Raw genomic sequence first — 19,389 nt, forward strand, 5'->3', positions numbered from 1 at the left:
GAACCTTTCCCTTCATCGTACAAACAGTACCCACCAATATTGCGGCTTTCCGCACTGCAAATACTTCAGCATGCAACACATAGGTTGTCCGCTCAATGGACCCAGCAGCAGCGGTAAGATACCCCCTCAAGTGATTTCAAATCACCACCTCAAAACCTCCCCGGTTATTTCTATTGTTCCACGCTCCATCGAAGTTGTACTTAACCCACCCTTCCACAGGTCGCCTCTACTTCTGATGCTCCCGGCTTACCTTCCTCGCCGTTGGCTTGTGCCACTTATGAAATTCCTGCAATTAACCCTCCGTATGAAGCATGATTTCAAGTGGCGGTAACGCTTTTGCATTCCAAAGAATCCCGTTCCTATGCTTCCACAAAGACCATATCAACATTAGACATAGATCAAACCCCGAAGTAGAGCCCTGGAGTTGTAAATTGGCTAACCAATGCATAAAGCACTTTCCCTGCCCACCATCCACCTGTAAGTCTAAACCTCGAAACCACATTGCTTTAGCCACATTACAATCTCTCAAAACATGCTCTATTGATTCCACATGGCCTCCATAAACTACACACACCTCCTCCGTCATCACTCTTCGTTTACAGAGATTCAACCTCGTAGGTAGGGAATCCAAACATGCATGCCATACATAAATCTTCACATTCCCAGGAACACAAGTAACCCATGGTTTCTTCCATAGCTTTTCTCCAACATTACTAGAAGCAGAAGATGAGCCCGCTGCCCCGTCACCACTTGCTACATTTATCCCCCGTGCAACATTATATACACTCTGGACCGTAAATTTTCCATGTCGTTCATAATGCCAAATCTGACGATCGTCTCTATTCTGTAGACTCAGATGAATTCCATGAATTAGGTTTACTTCCTCCTAGCAAAATAGTTCATTCATCAACTAGACGTTCCTCTGCTTTGACTTCATCCAAAATAAATTGTCTACTGTGGCCTCCTCATCCCAATGGATCGGCGTTGCAGTCAAAATCCGGAGATAAAAGTCCCTTGGCACCTAATTATCCTTCCATATACAGACCTTCCTTCCATTACCCACTTGCCAGCGAACTCCCTTTTGGAGTACCGATCGTGAGGCTGCAATACTCCTCTAAACATATGAACTATTAGAAGTCACCCGAGCATCTAAGAACTCTGGCGTAGGAAAGTAACGAGCCTTGAATACCCAATACACAAGAGCCTCAAGATCATGTAGAAAACGCCAAGCTTGTTTAGCCAACAAAGCCTAGTTAAACGTATAAAGGTCTCGAAAACCAAGACCCCCCTCATGCTTCGGTTTACACAAAGTCCTCCAGTTAAGCCAATGTATTTTCCTCTTACCCGAATCTCCACTCTACCAAAACTTAGCTATCATCATATTCAATTCCTCACAAAACGATTTAGGGAGCAGAAAGCATTGCATGGAATACATTATTCTGTTTTTTCTACCTTCTTTTATGCGTAATGATAATTATAACCTCATTATTGTGGTGTTCTAGGGTTTAACCATTTGTGTTGCTTGGCACATCAAGAATTTTAAGTTGTAGATAACTAGCGTCTTTTGAGATATTTGATAAAGTTGAATTTGAAACAGACAATATCCAGCATATTGGCTTTTAGATAATGAGATAAATCCAGGAAAAATGCAAATTTCCCTTTTTCTAAAAAGAGATAACAAAAAGAAAATTTCAACATGATGACATTGTTTCACTTTACTTTATAAGCAATTAAACATGATGACATGTTGATAAGGTTGCTTTATCCTATGATTTTGTTTGCTGTTTTAAAACGTTGCATACAAATGCAATGTTGTTTTCTTATTTTTAGTGGCGGATTTAGAAATTTCTTAGAAAGTAAATGGAGTATAAAAGTTTATAAAAGTTTATAATGTTTTAGTTAGAATTAATTATAGCACATGTGTCATTGTGTAATGTGAAAATCTTAAGCTTTTTTATTACTTGTAGGCATAGATTAAAATGTTGCCGATATTATTGAAATATTGGTTGACATTTCGGAACTTTCATGAGTCCCACAATTAAAAAGGGGAGAAAAGGCATATCCAGTGTTTAAAATATCGATATAGGTGGAAATATCAACATGCAAATTTATGAAAATATTAATATGCAAACTTATGAATATATCGATATTGGTTCCTTCAATAAAAATTGTGGAAATTTACAATGGGTGGGTATATCAACTCACTTAGATTTAGGTGAAGTTAGAGAAAAATTTCTCCAAAAAAATTCAAAAGTTCAAAATCTGCAACGGGTTCTTGTAAAATTTACGTAGTGAATTGTTTAATTTTCCTATATCTCGCCGATATAGGGTGAAGCCTGTGTTTCACCCTCCATTTTCCATATCAGTCCTTGATTTGGACATTTCAACAAAAATATTGACAATTTCGTACATATTTTAAACATTGTGTATCTCTATCATGTCATTCGACAAAAGTCGGAGAAACTCGGTGTTTCAGTGGAATATCCTTAAAGTTTAAGAGATTTTGACAAAAAAATTCATGAAAATTCGTTGTATTCTGTACGTAGAATGTCAGTGAAATATGTGTCGGTTTTCTTTTGAATGGAGACATGCAACAATCTTCGCAGGTAACGGGGGAGAGAAAAAGAGGTGGAGTTTCAGGGGCGGTGCGAGGAAGAATAGTCTCTCTATTCGTATCACCACCCTTGTCACTGTTATTTCATTTTTTTGATTAATTAATTTATTTACCGGAATCCACTTCCCCAACTAAAAAAAGTACCCTACTTCTATTCAACTACCAATAATACTATATAAATACAAAGCTAAAACTATAAGATTGAGCATATACAAAAACAATCTTACACTAACCAAATTATGGGGTAATCTAGTATGTATTGATTATCCTATAGTACGGGGTTTTAACGTTTAAAGTGATATCATGATTTAATAGTCAAAACTTCAGAGTATAAAATAGTCCAAAGCATAATAGAATAAAAAAGATGTTAAATAGATTCATTGATAGTCGATTTTGGAAGTGAGAAGTCTGGTGGTATTCCTCTTCATTTGAACGTGAGAGGTTTTAGGAAATCAAAGCCTGAAGCATGATTCCCTAGCTTCTAAAGCCTCCAACTTCAAGAATAAAGGCAAATTACCCACCAACAAATAAGCGGAGATGTGTTACAGCTGTGGTTCGAAGGATCATTGGTTCTATACTTTCCAAGCTTCCGCTCAAGCTGTTGCTGAGTATCATTCGCGTCGTTAGGCCATAAAGGTTAACTTTGTTGAAGTGGATAATCCTAAAGATACCACCATGGAGATTTCCATTTTCAAGAGGTATCTGCATTGATGGAAGATTAGATTTTTTTGAACATGGTCCTACACGTTGGCTGAATTCCCATAGTGACCTAATTCTTTATGTTCTTTTTGTTGAAGTTTTTGAACAATTTTTATTGTGTTGGATAATTTGTTTGGTATTGTTTTAAATTTTGGATATGATTTATGGATATTATTTCTCGAATAATAAATTAAATGAATGAAATCGAAATTTTCTTTATCATATAACCTATTCAATTAATTTATTTTTAGGTAATGTTTTGTGGGGAAGTTAGTTGTCTAGTATATAGTTCAACCACGGACACCATCTTGCGTGAGCACATCTAATTTACTAACTTCATACCTAAAAATTCACTTTTGACAACCTTTTTGACCCATTCAACCTGATTGAGGGGCATGGCGATGCCTATATAATGTTGTCCAATAATACTAAATTAACCATTAAAAATGCTCTTCAAACACCTTGTTATGGAAGAACACTGTTGAGCTTCAAAGATTTTTGAGATAATAATTATCACGTTGAAACCACTAAAGAAAATGGAGTTGAATTCCTTTGCATCACTTCCTATAAATATGGCTAGAAGCATATTCTATAAAAGATGGAGTGCCTTCTAAATGGCTTATATGTCAGAACCATTTGCATTGTTCAGGATCACTATGTGGTCGGTGTTACCTTTGGGCTTGCATTAGAAGACACGCTTTGACATGATTGCTTGGGACATCCAAGACGTGATATGATGCTCTATATCCTCAAAGTTACTTAAAAGCATCCTCTTACTAGCAGTAAGAATATCATTCCTGGTTGCATTTCCTACGAAGCTTGTTCGTTGGGTAAATTAAACACTCGCCCATCTACCAACAAGATTCGAAAGGATCCTTCAACCTTTCTTTAGAGGATTCAAGGGGACATTTATAGGCCTATTTAACAACCATGTGGACCATTTTTTACTTTATGGTGTTGGTTTACGCATCAACACATTGTTCACATGTTTGCCTACTATCCACATGTAATGATGCATTTGCGAAACTACTAGCACAAATTGTTAAGCTTAGGGCTTACCAATCATTAGATAGCCTGGTAGACTAACAGCTAGCCAATCATATGCTCATACCTTAAAATTGGCAGACCCGTTGGTTGAAAGGATTCACAACCCTGAAAGAGGAAAAACACTGCACACACTAGTTCAACTAGCTTGAAACCATCGCTAACTTATCCATTCCAACGCATGAAGTTATTCTAGATTATGGAAACATTCTTGAAGAGACGAATTTACCTCTCGAGAATCGTGAGAATTCAGTCCATTATACGAAGCTTGGATGTACTTTGGAATAATGATGAGATGATAGTTGACTGAGATTTCAGTGGCTACTGATATCATGTTAATCGATGATTTTGAACCTTATTTCATTGATGAATGGCGACATAGAATTGATTGGTCAAACTGGAAACAAGCAATCTAGGTCGAACTCTATTCGCTTGTGAAATGCAAAGTGTTTTGGCCTGCAATTCATACACCTCAAAATGTGAAGTGAGATAACTACAATTAAGTTTTAGTAAGGAAGCGTAATGAGAATAATGAAATGTTGCAATATAAAGCACGCCTCGTGGCATAAGGCTTCTCTGAACGCCCTGGGATGAATTATGAGAAGACTTATTTCCCGTAATGAACATCATAATATGCAACTTAGAACGTGGTAGCTGTGTATTTATATAAGGATCTTGATCGAAATTTATATGAAAGTTCCTGAAGGACTTACATTGACTATAACAAATAGTTCTGGACCACCCTCTTCATTAGATTGAGGTGTTTACTTTACAGATTGAAACAATTCGGACGGATATGATATAACCGTTTGAGTTAGTATTTGATTGGTGAAGGATATTTGAATAATGAAATATGCCAATGCGTGTTCATCACGAAGTCACATTCCGATTTTGCGATAGTTGCAATTTATGTCAATGACATGAATCTCATTGGGACTCTAAACGAGACCCTTTCCATCCTACAAACAATGAGAAAAAGGTTTTGGAGCCTAAAATTCCATATTTGATTGCAATTGGCGATGTATTGTACTTAGCTTAGTGCATTAGACTAGATATCTCCTTCGCCGTTAATCTTTTGGAAAGATATAACAACGCACCAATACGTCGACATTGGAATGGTGTTAAAGAAATCCTTTATTACCTTAAAGGTACTATGGATTTGAGCTTATTTTATCCCTATACATCTCAGAATAGATCATACCCCATTGGTCTTTGAAATGATGCTTGCCTTGTTAGTATGATGACAAAGGTTATTTACCATCGGAGACACTACAATATCTTGGAGGTTAACCAAATAGACCTTAGTTGCGACTTCTTTGAGCCATGCTTAAATTCTCGCACTTCACGAAACTACATGTGAATGCTTCTAGCTGAGAGCTGTTATTGAGCATCCTACAAGCACTTGCAGACTTTCTTCCATCGTTGACGTCCCTACAACAATTTATGAAGACAACGTCACTTAAGGGTGGGTTCAAAAAACCGAAAACCGAAAACCAAACCGAACCAAAGCCGGAAAAAACCGAACAAAAAAAAAACCGAACTAAAATTGCCAAACTGAACCGAACCGAATCTGGTTGGTTCGGTTTTGATTTTTGAGGTCCAGAAACAGAACCGAACTGAACCGGAAAAAAAATTATATATAAATACTTCAAAACATGTTGGCGTGAGGGTTTGAACCCCTGCCGTCAGGTTGGTATAATTACAACAAGCCAACTTGACTATAGGCTTTGTATTGTTATGGTTGTATTAGGAAAATATTTATAGGTTTCTAATATTTAATACTTTATAAAATTTCTTAAGTCTACAAACCCTAGCCATCACTCACTCCTCCCATTTCAGTTTTCATGTTTTCTCACACTCTCTCCCCTCCGCAGCTTTCTTCCTCTCTCTCTGCTTCCTCAGTCTCTCTCTCCCCTTCATCTCTTCCTCTAAGTCATTCTTTCTCCAGTCTTGAGTCTTCTCCTATCTTCCTCACGGATTCCTTCTTCCAAACCATAATTTTCCCTCGCCCCTTTCGAATCGGAAGCAGAGGAGGATGGCAAAGGGAGTTCGATTACTTCAACTGGCTCTAGTGCAGAGAGAGTTCGATCTCTTCCTTATTTTAACTATTAATTTAAAAAAAAGATTGATTTTTTTCATTTTGATTGATTTTAATTTGGTAAATTAGGTTAAGTTTTCTGTTTTTGGTTTTGGTTTCTAAATTAGTTTTGCTACGGTTGGGTCTTTCTTGTTTCAGCTCAAATGTCCAACCGTGTTTACTATTGTTGGTTTCTAAATTCGTTTTGGTTGATGATTTTTCGTTTTGGTTGATTTTAATTTGGTAAGTATTAAGCTTTTGTATAATATTGTGTAATGCAGAGATGAAAACTGAAAAGCATGAGTTAAGTTGACTTCTCGGTTAAAGTTCAAATATGTTGATTAGGGCATGTTGCAGGTTGATCTCTCACTGAGGAATGAGGATGCTCAAGGCAGGGAAGCATGTGAGATTCAAGCTCCAGATGTAAAAAAAAAAAAATTAAAAAAAAAGCATGGAAAAAACCGAACCGGACCAAAATCGAACCGAAAAAAACCAAACTGAAAAAAACCAAAATTTTTTTTGAACCGAACCGAAATTTCGGTTGAGTTTCAATTTTGGCAAAAAACCGAACCGTTTCGAACCAAACCCAGCCCTAACGTCACTTGTATCGACCAGATCAAATAAGGATACATCAAAGGAGACAATACCAAGCATATGGCTCCAAAATTCTTCTTCTCAGATTAGCACCAAGAGCATTAGAAGATTGAATTCAAACATATTTGGTCCCAAGATACCCTTGCCGATCTCTTCAAAAAGTCATTGTCGAAGTCTACTTTTCAGAAGCTTGTCAAGGAATCAATATATGTGTAAACTGTCTGATTTGCAGTGCTTGTAGTTCTCATTTGGGAGTTTTATCAAACTTAGGGAGTATGCTAAAGTTTAGCCTCTCAAATGAGTATATTTCAGTATACTCGTCTGAGTTTGACAAAAATCCCATTTAAGTGTTGGGTGACTAATTTTCATGGGCTACTAGTTTTGTCCTAAGCTGTTATCTTAAAAGAGTCTTGGGCAAGAGCTGGGGCTAAATTGGCCTCACAAGAAGCTTGGCCAGGCTGATTGGATGCGTTGGAAAGATTTTCTTTACAACTTGAAGCTAGGTCTTCTAGCCTAGGCTAGAAGCCGTGCAATAACGCATAGCAATCAACATGACACCCTCGCCGGGATAGCAAAAACGCCTTTGACGACGAGGAACACCTCTCAGCCTCAAGATCTTAAGTTTTCAAGACAAGGATGCACTACTCGTTGCGACAGTCAATCCAGGCCTTCTCGACATAAAGTGTTTCTGAAACTTAAATGTTCAATGATCTGATCATGCATAGATGTTCACAACCAACATAGCGTAGATCACAAAGCGGCTCCTGTCGTGTTCGTGATGAACTTAAACATGAGTTCGCTCTCCGTGGATCAAAAACTCCTCGGAGGAGCCCAAACGTCAAAAATCTCTCAGGAGGAATTCCTCCCAACTTTGAAGATTATGCAAACAACATGGGTAAGTCAACCACAACACAAAACACCAAAACAGAAGGAAAAAGCCCAGGATGAGTTCTCTAATATAACAAAAATAACTTCAACGAATCTCAAAATGCCATGCATTAAGTCGCTACGAAGATCACCTTACACATATAGTAAATCTAAGTATCCGAAAACTTAGCAACAAGGCAACATTGTCAAACAAAATCGAGAATTTCATTCAGAGAAAAGAAACGTTTAGTCTCAAAACAAAATACTACGTTCAATATAGAGCCAATATCCTACTCTCCTTCACTGACCACCAGGCAGCGTCTTGATAATATCCGAATCACCTGAAGATTATAGTAGTAAGTGACAAAGTTAGCCAAATCAGTTTTCACATCAATTAGGTTGCAAACAAATTGCTTAAAACGATAAGAAAACTATGGAGTACCTGCATCAATGATGCTAAGGCAAGACACCCGGAAATACTTTCCACATGCTGTACCGAGCTCAACGTTGTCTGAAAACATAACAAATGGTCAGCCAGATGAAAAGATAATAGTGAACAAAATAATTTCCTTTTTGACATTTTATCAAAGAAAACAAGAATTAGAATCATGTAGCATATATAAATCCTCATTATGTTAAGCACTGGAAAGTTGTAAAAAGTGTTTCACGCATGTGAGAATGTTGAACATTATTGAGAGGAATGTGACCTGAAAGATATTCGACTGGGCTAAGCAACAAAGTACTAATACAACAAACCAATATTTTAGAGAACAAAGACTAAATCACACAAAAACAGAACAAGAGGTGAAAGACAGAACTGATGAATGCACACAGAGAAATAAGACCAAGGCAATCATGCATCATGGATTAATCAACACAGTCGGACAAGTTCTAACATCTAACAGCCAATACAAATCCCATAAATTTAAACCCTCTAAGCACCGGCCGTCACAGTTTCAATGAAATCGTGTGACACCAGAACAATCTTGAAAGTAGACAAGGAAGAATATTGTCAAGTACAAATCCCATGAATTTAAACCCTCTTAAGCACCAGCCGTCACAGTTTCAATGAAATTGTGTGACACCAGAACCATCTTGAAAGTAGACAAGTGAGAATAAGAATCATATCTACACCGCCCATATTCAATATCTATCGTCAAGTCAACAATGGCTGAGATTGTTGTTCATTCTTCAACCATGTATTTCCACCACTAATCAAACACGCTTCTTTACAATCATTTTATTTGTCACACTTCTTTACATCCATTTACGCTTTTTCGACATTATATAGTCGAGGAACTGTCATTTAATTCAGATGAACACTACCCATATCAGATTTACACAACTATTTTCCTTTTATCTATCGATCTTACTATTTCAAAATAAACAATCATGCAACATCCATATCATACATAAAAAAGTAACCCATCCATAGATTATGCTAAAAAATATGATAAATCTGATATTAAAAAAAAAAAAACCCTAATATAATGGCAATAAATCACTTACTTCCATTGTAGTGGTGAACCCCAACCTTGGCGAGCATAGCATAGTACTCGATCTCAGATTTCCGCAGAGGTGGGCAATTGTTGGAAATGATAATCAGCTTCCCTGCAATTTACCCAAATCACAAAACATGAAATTAAACCCCAAAAAATCACAAATCGAATGCAGAAAGTTAGAAAATAATTAGAAAGATTGGAGATTACAAGGGATAAGAAATGGTCGTGCCTTTGGAGTTGCGGAGGGAATCGATGACGGTCTTGTAACCGAGAGTGTATTTGCCACTCTTCATGACCAGCGCGAGCCTGGTGTTGATGCTCTCGTGGGTCTTCTTCGTCTTCTTCGGGGCCACCATTTTCTACGATTGAAGATTCTTCGCTGCTCGGAGGCTCTCTCTCTCTCTCTCTCTGCTCTGCGGCCGAAGGTGAACGGGTTTGAAGAAGTGGGAAGGGACGGCTGCTAGGGTTTTAGTATTTGTTGCCATTGGGAGATGGGCTTGCACGTGCGAGTCACGTGAGTTGGATAGCTAAATTAGGGTTTCGTTTTTTTTCTAATTACATTTTGCACCCCTATTTATTAGCATACGTAACAAGTTCGTCCTTGTTTATGGACAAGGAAAATTTCTTTAGAAGAAAATGTTAACCTAACCGGAGATCAAAACGACATACGTGACATCAATCATGCGGCCATATAAGTAAAATGAGCTATTTAAGATAAATAAATATCAAACTTGTTAATTATGCGAGCGTAACTTGACACCTTTTATATTAGAATATTACGATATCATAATAAGGGTGTACATCAAACTGACGAAACCAACCAATCCAAATAGTTGGTTTGGTTTGAATTTCATACTTTTGCTACAAACCAAAATCACACTGAACCGACCATATCTCTTTTACTTATAAATTTTATTTATGAAAACTTTAACGAAAAACTCCTGATATTGTTCACTTTAACAAAAAAAATCACATTTTTACACTAAAAGGTCAATCATGGTATTATTCACTTTACCCTTTAGTTTGTCTTTATCGTTAAAATTCAAAATTTTCAAACCATTTTCATTAGTTTTCCTTTTATTTATTTCACATTTTTACACTAAAAGGTCAATCATGGTATTATTCACTTTACCCTTTAGTTTGTCTTTATCGTTAAAATTCAAAATTTTCAAACCATTTTCATTAGTTTTCCTTTTATTTATTTTACACATATCAATGTATTATATATTAATTGGAGGTCTTACCACACACATATTATAATTTGTTTGCATTTTATGCTTAGGTGAAGTTGTAACTAATAAATCATTTGCTAGAAGGATATTTTACTCAACTAAAACTTAGTCCTAGTTGATTAGATGACATTTTAATGTTCCCAAAACTTAACATTTTGATTGAATTGAAATGTGTGGGATATGTGGACTTTTAGAAAATTAAAACTCTTGAGATATTGGACTTTTTTTTATTGACGTTGTGGATATGTTTAAACTGACAACTAAACCGAGTAACAATTACATGGTTGATTTGGTTTTAATGACAGTATTAGTCAAAATCGAACTAAATCGAACCGTTAAATATTATGTCACCAACCGTACATCGCAATGCTAGTGAAAGCACTAGATAAATACAAACAATTAACTTGATGATTAAACTGATATAAGCACCAATGTTGAAAAGATATGTAAGTTTAAGGGTTGTTTTTTGTCAATCTAAAGTCTTCCAAACTGTTCCAGGTAGGGATGACAACGGTTTGGTTTGGGGACAGAAATGTTATATCCATCCTCATAATCACGAAAATTAACCATATCCATAACCGCCAATTAACCATCAGGTATATATCATCCATAACCATACCCACCAAGTAACAGATTTCCTATCGGTTAACGGTTATACCAATTTCGTTAATACAAAAAATATATTCGTTCAATTAACGCATGATAATTTAGTAAATATTAGGGTAAATTACAAAAAACTACCTCAACTATGGGTCGAACGACACTTTCATACCTCATCTTTTAAAAATGACAATGTCATACCTCATCTTACGAATTTGTGCCAAAGTCAAACCTCCGTTAGTTTTTTTGTTAATTTCTCTGTTAAGTGCTAACGTGGCTAGATACGGGGTCCACTCACTAATTCAATTGGATTAAAAAAATAATTAAATATATTTTTAATAATTAAAAATTAAAAATTAAAAATTAAAATATTTTTTTATATAAAATTGTGGGACCTCTCTCTCTCCTCTCTCTCTCGCCTTTCTCTCTCCTCTCTCTCATCCCTCTCTGCACACCTACATCCCCAAAACCCAGAAACCTTCCCACCCGCCCCTCCCCCGCAACCTTCCCCCCTCACCCTCTCTCTCCTTTCTCTTTCTCTCTCGCCTTTTTCTCTTCTCAGGCGCCGAGGATGATATTGGAGCCGAAATCGGCCCTCGACCTGAGCAGAAAAGTGTAAAAAAAAAAATAAAAAAACAAAAAAAAAACCAAGTTCGTCTTCCCCACTCCCTTCTCCCCACCCGAGCCCACTCCCAAATCAGACACACCTCGTCTCCCCACCCGTCAATCCTCCGTGCCGGGCCCCACCAAATCAGGCCCTACATCCTCGTCGCCTCGCAGATCTTGTCTTAGGCCCGACAAACCCACTGCAAAAAACAAAAAACAAAATCTGGATTTTTTTGGTCCAAATTTTTTTTAAATAAAAAGGTGAAGAATGGACGAAGGAAGATGGTGAAGAATGAATGAAGGTGAAGGTGAAGGTGAAGGTGAGAGAGATAAGAGAGAGATTGGATGTGAGAGAGATAGGAGAGAGAGAGAGATGGAACACATAGGAGAATGGGAAGAAAGGGAGAGATGGGTACGGATCAGGAAGAAAAAGGAGAGAAAGGGAGATAATTATTGGGGGTGGGTCCCACATGTTTTAAAATAAAAATATTAAAATAATTTTTTTGATACTTAATTAAAATATTAATATTTTTATCCACTTGGCTAGGAAGTGGGTCCCGTCTCAAGCCACATCAGTATTTAACAGAAAAATTAACAGAAAAAATGACGGAGGTCTGACATTGTCACAGATTCGTAAGATGAGGTATGACATTGTCACTTTTAAAATATAAGGTATAAAAGTGTCGTCAGACCAATAGTTGAGGTAGTTTTTTGTTATTTACCCTAAATATTAATTTCATCACTAAATATTTGATGTATAAAATGATTTAATGAATGGATCTTGTGGAGCATAAAAATTAAAGCTAAACATTTTTAATATTGGCTGATCTTTGATATCTCCCATAAGTACTATTGGTCTGGATTCTCATAGATTTTGATTCATATTAAAACTTTTTAACTTGCCCATAAAATGCAACTCATGCAGTGCAACTTTTGTATTCTCAAGGTAATGGATTCAGTAAATAATAAATAAATAAATATATATATATTATAATACAATTATATTATATATGATTATATATAAATACTATTATATTATATATAATTCGGTTCGGATTCGGTGATAGATATGGATTGGGGACCCTTATAACTATATTCAAAACCATAACCGAATATTATTCATGGTTTCTCCCCATATGCAAATATGTACTCGAATTTTGATATCCAAATCCAATCCATTCGGACAGTTATCCACGGTTATCGATTTTAACAGTTAGAATTGTCATCCCTAGTTCCGTCATGCTTAAATCTCAGGGGCATAAAAGTGTAAATGACTAATTTTTTCTCTTTCATTTGGATGGGCTGCGAGTGCGGCCTTAACGAGAGTTTTTTTATCAACAAAATGGATAAATCGCATTCATTAAAGAAAAAAATTTGCAAAAAATGGTCATTTTGTGTACAATCAATACAAAGTTACAATATTAACAATAGATCAACAATATTTATGTTAATTATAAATAGATCAATCATGTATTGTGATATTTAAATGCATTTAAAACAAACAAAAATTACAAAATCTGTCACTACAACTGGGACCTACTTCAACTAACACTCATATTCTCATAGTTTATAATTTAGAATAAGTCCATACGATCAGACATTGCAACGCAGTATCTATTTCATCATTCTGTTTTTTACATTTGGATTCAGATACTGCAACGCAATGTCCATTTACTAGTTCCATTTTTCCATCACTCACACGCCTCCTACATACTCCGTTGTACATTTGGATTCAGACACTGCAATGCAGTGTCCATTTCCTAGTTATATTTTTAAGTTTTGGATTCAGACGCTGAGTTGCAGTGTTCATTTTCTAGTTCTATTTTTTTCATCGCTCACATGTCTCCTACATTTCACACCTTGCGCGACTCCTGATTTTTTTCATTTAGATTTAGACACTGTAATGTAGTGTCTGTTTCCTAGCTCTGTTTTTAACATTTAATTCTGTAACACCTCGGCCCCGAAGTATTTATTTTCGGGAATTAAATTTGTGGGTAGGCCCAAAATATTTAACGTAGTTTAGTTAACTATCTACAATTACAATCTCTACTTAAGTTTCACTAATGCTCCATAATTATAATTCCATACCAAATGTATGACATTATCTTCATATTTTAATGGCATTTCCCTTTATGGACCAATTTCCATTTTAGAAACCTTTAATCTTGAATTTCTTTAACCTCACATATTTTATGGCTGCATCTAATGTCTCGATAGGCTGCCTACGTACCCTTGAGTGGGATCAAGCCTTTCGTAGTTCACATATCCACTTCATTAACTTCGACTTTTTAGTCACTAACTACCACAAAATTGGTCCAAATAATTTAATCACACCATATGTACATTAAATATAGATTCAGAATATTGAAAATAATGTGAAAGAGGCAGAGATGGCCCACTGGCCACGAGTCACTGCACGCGCCGCTGCGGGTAGCGGTCAGCCGCCTCGACTCATCGGAAAAATTCAACTATTTCTAAAATTCTCAAAAATTATAGAAATGAATCTCGAAGAGTAGCGCAAACTTTATACATGTGGCCAAGTCCAATTTGGCCGGAAAAAGCTCCAATTTCCCTCAAACCCGCCGGAACCCTAGAAATGGGTGTTCTTGATTCGACTCCAAACAAACTCCGACACCTTAACCATTGCTTGGGATTTGTTCCTGGGGTTAAGAGGAGTCTATTGGTAGTGGTGGTTGACATGATAACATTCAGAAATGGTGGAATTTGCCGTCGCACCCCCATGAACCCGCCGGTGGGTTTATCCCGAAATCAAACCCATTTAACTCGGTGTTTTGATGAAATTGGAAGAGGAGTGGATGCTAGGTCACTTCCAGGTGACGTGGGGCTTCTAATCACTGAGAAATTGCATGAAAAGGTGTTGGAACTCATCAATTCTGCCGGGTCGAGCTGCAAGTTACGGGATGACCCGGTTTGGCTGGGTGATTTCCCCTTGTTCCTTTACTTTTCTTCCCTCTCCTTTCTCTCCTTTCTCTTGGTATCATTGGTCAGTCACCTCCTCATTCCTTTTTCTTTTCTCCCCACTCTCGTGGCCGTTTTCCCCCTTTCAGCCACTCCCGTGGCCTTTTTCTTTAATCTTTTCATTTTTTTTCCTTCTTTTCCACGACAAGCTCCCAAAATTATGGAGCCTTCTAGATTCATAGCAAAATGACCATTTTACCCTTACGCTTGTTTGTTTCTATTTCATTCGTTATAATTTCGTTTCACGAACGGTTTTGGCCCACATGCTCGTGAGATTGAACTTAATCCAAATATGCCAAGAAAACGATAATATATGCGGGGATAGGATACGTCCTCGTATATTTCAATTTAGCCAACTAGGGCATTTTCGCCATTTCACTTATCGACGAGGAAAAACCAAAGTAAATTATAAAAATTCCCGGAAATAAAACTTAAACGTTTTCTCAATTCAATTTTTCATAATCATAAATCGGTTTATTTTCGATTTTCCTCACATATTAATAATTATGAATATCCAATTCATATATTTAAATTTTTAGGGTATTACAGATTCAAACATTGTAATGCAGTATGCGTTTCCTGGTTCTTTTTTTTTATATTTGGATTCAGACACTGCAATGCAGTGTCCATTTCCTGGTTCCGTTTTTTCTGCATTGAGCAGACTTTTCCATGTAAACAAAGGGTGAGAGAAAGAGTGATAAGAATATACATTTTCTAACTATTTATAGGGATAAAACTCCAACGACCAAAGCCTCTTCCCCCTTAACTCCTTTCTCCCTTGCACTGCCACACCCTACTGCTGTTAACAAACCCCAAATTCAATTGCAAGTCATATGTGCTCTAAGTCTAATTTCTTTTTTTGTTATCCCTTACTCTTAGCTTTTTATTCAACATCTATGACAACCTGTCCCTAATGCTACGATTTTATAAATTTTAAAGTGTGAATTGACGAAAATGACCCTAGAGGAGAGGGCGTTGACTTTTGTTGACCGTCTTTTAGTGACGCATACGTGCTACTATTTTGCTGCATTCTCAAAGTACTCGATGGTATGAATGCGTATGTGCAAGCGAAATCGAATTTAGAGCTACGATGAAGATTTTACAGAGTGAATGGTATTTTGGTAATTTCACATCGCGGGGATATTTTTCTGTTTTGTCTTTTGTGACATTACTTTGTGCAGCCAAATGGGGTCCACGCCCCATTCCTTCTATCTCTCACGTGTTTCCCTCCCCATGTTTTCTTCCTTGTAATAATCTCATTTCCCTCACTATTTCTTCTTCTCCTCTCGAACCTTACCTCTTATTTCAAAACTCTCTTTCTCTGCACTCTCTGTGCAACACAAAACCGCCGACTTCCATCTCCTTTGATGAGCCTAGTTGAACCAGCCGTTGTTGCAGACCTAGTAACAAGTCACCATCAACGTGGATACTTCCTCAACAACTCTTTCTCTCCCTTTCTAAGCTATGTGCACTGCACAGAATGTGCAGCAACATTGAGCCATCTCCCCAGCAATGTACGACCATCGCCACTCCGGCGATTCCTCAGGCCACCACACCATCACGTTTCACTCTCTTTTTCCCCCTGCTATGTTTTCTCCCTTCCATTGTCAGTGCACACATGCACAGAAACACAAACCACTGCATAGCAGCAATAGCACACCTAACCTTGCAAACTCCGGCGAGATCCTTCAATCTCCGACATTGAGTGAGCATCGTGTCAACTCCTTTTATCACTTTCGTGATCTAGAAATGACCTTTTGATCACTAGGTGTCTGATTTGATGAGGTTTTGGTACAAAAACGACAAGGGGGGAGGTTTTTCCCATAATTATGGAAATTGGACTGTGACTATCAAGCCATATTCAAGGTGTTTTTCCGACCGTCTCCGACCGTATTTTGACCTCAGGATGGTATGATCATGTTCCCCTCATTACGAGCTTCAAATATATAGGTAGAACACTGAAAATGGTTAGGTAGTGAGCTAGAAATTAGCTCTGAAATTTGGGATGAAATTTCCCAGATTTCTGGAAAACTACGATCCATGGTCATTTGGCCATTTTAGGCCATTTTTCTAGCCAACATTAACCTTAACTCGACCCTAATTTGGTACGGTTTTGTTCCCCACATTTCTAACTTCAAAATGACTTTTGAATCATTGATTTTGGTAGAGAATCGAGCTCGATAGGAGATCTGGAAATTGGACCAAAAACTTGCAAAATTTCAGGAACTTGTGAAGAAGGCGAGTAATGTACCTAGTCACAGGCGTGTGGGCGCGTGGGGTGGTCGGCGCGTGCGGCGGTGTGTGGCGGCGCATGCAGTGGTGCGTAGAGGAACCCGATGTCCCTTTTTAGGTTTCTCAACATGCCGAATCTGAATCCACCGTCCGTTTTTTGAAATTCGACCGTTTTAAAATAGTTTCTTTATTAGTCATACTTTGTATGAAAAACGCGTTTATACGTTAGTTCGTTACGTATTTACATAAATGATTTCATTTCTAGGTGAAACGCATCGCAAGGATTGTTGATACTACGAGGCGGGCTCGACTTGACGACATGAATTATGAGTGGGTCTTTTCTTTGATATATACATACATATATGCTTAGTTTCCATATAAATCGAAAAATGAATTTTCTATATGAATGCCGTAGTTAAATTAATATTTATAGGAAATGATGTAACAAAGACAATTAGGAAATCATTATGAATCTTACGGGATGCCTTTGCTAACTTTACGGCTATGAATAATGTGATGTTGACTAAAGTTATCGAATCACTATGGCATGACTATGTTTATGTTATTTGCTTATCGATTACTGCATTGGTGTTGGTACTCACCTGGGTCAGGGTTAGTCTTTCACGTGTATGTGTACATCGCACCATATGCTCACTTTGGATCCATTGTAGGTGCCAGCCCTGTCGTACATGTTGCATTAGGCATCTCCGACTCGTATGTGCTGCGCATAGCTCCAGTCATCACGTGATTGTAGTACTAAAGCGTATATCATTGTTACACCCAGTCATGTTCATGTCAGAATACCACTGCATGAACTTATGCGTCAGCATGTGTCGATGAGCACTCGATATGATATGTTTGCTTATGCGAGATATGTGATGATGGATGTCATGCGCTTATTTTACGAGATATTGTGCCATAATGAATTCTTGAGATATTGCAAGCTATGATAAGTATTTTCTTACTATACATGGTATGTATATTTTGAAAACTATACTTGTTTTACAGCAAAGGGTTATTATGTTTTTGAAAAGGTCTTTACAAAGCTTTGTTTTTAAGCCCACTCACCCTTGTTTTTCGCCCCTCTAGGTTTTAGTAGCTGAGTTTACGTATCGACGAGGACTCTTGGCAAATCTTAGCATTGGAGATTACCTTCAATGGTATAATTCTCAATCTACTTTACTGTACTTTACTTATGCTCTAACATCATGTATGATATGGGTTCATTCTAGCACACTCTTATATTTAGGCACTTTTAGGTTTAAATTTACTCACATTTTCCACATTACTACACATGTCGGCCAACACAGCTCGATTCGGAGTCCAGGTGGACATTCTGGATCGGGGTGTGTCAACATCTCTTTCTTCTTATTGATCTTTGAGATTTCTCTCCTATAATTCTTCCATAGTTATGAAAAGATCTATGCAACCATAAGATATTGGTTTGGACGACCCCTCTCTTTGTTGTTTCGTTAACATCGACTGAGATTTTAAAGTTGAGCAACTTGCAATTGAAGGAAGTGGCGGTGTTGGGGTTGATTTTAGAGAGTGTAAAGTGAGGGACCAGCATTTGGGGGTTGTGGGTTGGGTGGGTTGTGGTGGTGTTGGTGGTGATTTTGAGGTGGGTTGAATTTAATTTGGAATTTGGGGAGTTGGTGATTCGAAGTTGAGAGCTTTGAAGTAAGGGAGAAAGAGGAGTTAAGGGGAAAAGATGAAGGATAAGAGATTTTGGCCATTGGATTTGTATCAATGGATGAGATCCCATATGACATTCATAGACAAAGAAAGAAAGAAAAAGAATGGTAGAAGAGTCAAATTCTAACTATTTATAATGACTTAAAGCCTATGTGGTATTTATCATTGACTTATGCCTAATTAATAGAAATATATCATTGATTAAGTCCAAAACAAAAATATATGATTGATATATGGCTTAATAGTAAAATTTTTATTGACTTTTGGCTAAATTACTTGCAAAAAAAAAAAAAAATTCATTAAAGAAAAAAAAAGCTTATTTTTAGCACTCAATTTTGATCTCACTTTGTCTTCTGTAACTCAAAAGTCACCACTTCAATAATTAAACTTAAAAGTCATTCCACTTGATCATGTTTCTGTTTCTTCTATCAAATAATCGTTAAAGTTGCTAACGTGGATGGGTAAAAATGTAATATCATAGGCTTATTTTTAGCTACGCCTTCTGGAACTCGATTTGATTCAAGTTTGCCCCTTAGAACTCGATTTTCACCCACTTTGCCCCCCTGAAACTGAAAAGTCAGCGTTTTATAAATCTCCACTATGAAATGTTGAATGTTAACATAGTGGAAATGGATTTGATTATAAATC

The 19,389-nt window shown here is 37.0% G+C and overlaps 1 protein-coding gene across 1 annotated transcript; it reads right to left on the bottom strand.

The window, feature by feature from the left end:
- Positions 1–7,955: 7,955 nt before the first annotated feature.
- LOC103937314 (60S ribosomal protein L30-like) lies at positions 7,956–9,837 on the bottom strand. Its single transcript, XM_009347251.3, has 4 exons — positions 9,627–9,837; positions 9,405–9,506; positions 8,338–8,406; positions 7,956–8,236 (listed from the first exon to the last, which is right to left on the bottom strand). The coding sequence occupies exons 1-4, from the start codon at positions 9,751–9,753 to the stop codon at positions 8,196–8,198; spliced, it is 339 nt and encodes a 112-aa protein (XP_009345526.1). The 5' UTR covers positions 9,754–9,837; the 3' UTR covers positions 7,956–8,195.
- Positions 9,838–19,389: the final 9,552 nt, after the last annotated feature.

The sequence above is a fragment of a genome, unplaced genomic scaffold, assembly GCF_019419815.1.
Source record: "Pyrus x bretschneideri cultivar Hongxiangsu unplaced genomic scaffold, Pyrus_bretschneideri_v1 Contig17, whole genome shotgun sequence".
NCBI lineage: Eukaryota > Viridiplantae > Streptophyta > Magnoliopsida > Rosales > Rosaceae > Pyrus > Pyrus x bretschneideri.

Excerpts from the sequence above, each read along its gene's own strand:
- LOC103937314 (XM_009347251.3), bottom strand. The coding sequence starts at position 9,753 with ATGGTGGCCCCGAAGAAGACGAAGAAGACCCACGAGAGCATCAACACC. Across the intron at positions 9,507-9,626 it reads TTCCCTCCGCAACTCCAAAG|GGAAGCTGATTATCATTTCC; the intron begins GCACGACCATTT and ends GGTAAATTGCAG. Across the intron at positions 8,407-9,404 it reads GGTTCACCACTACAATGGAA|ACAACGTTGAGCTCGGTACA; the intron begins GTAAGTGATTTA and ends TTATGTTTTCAG.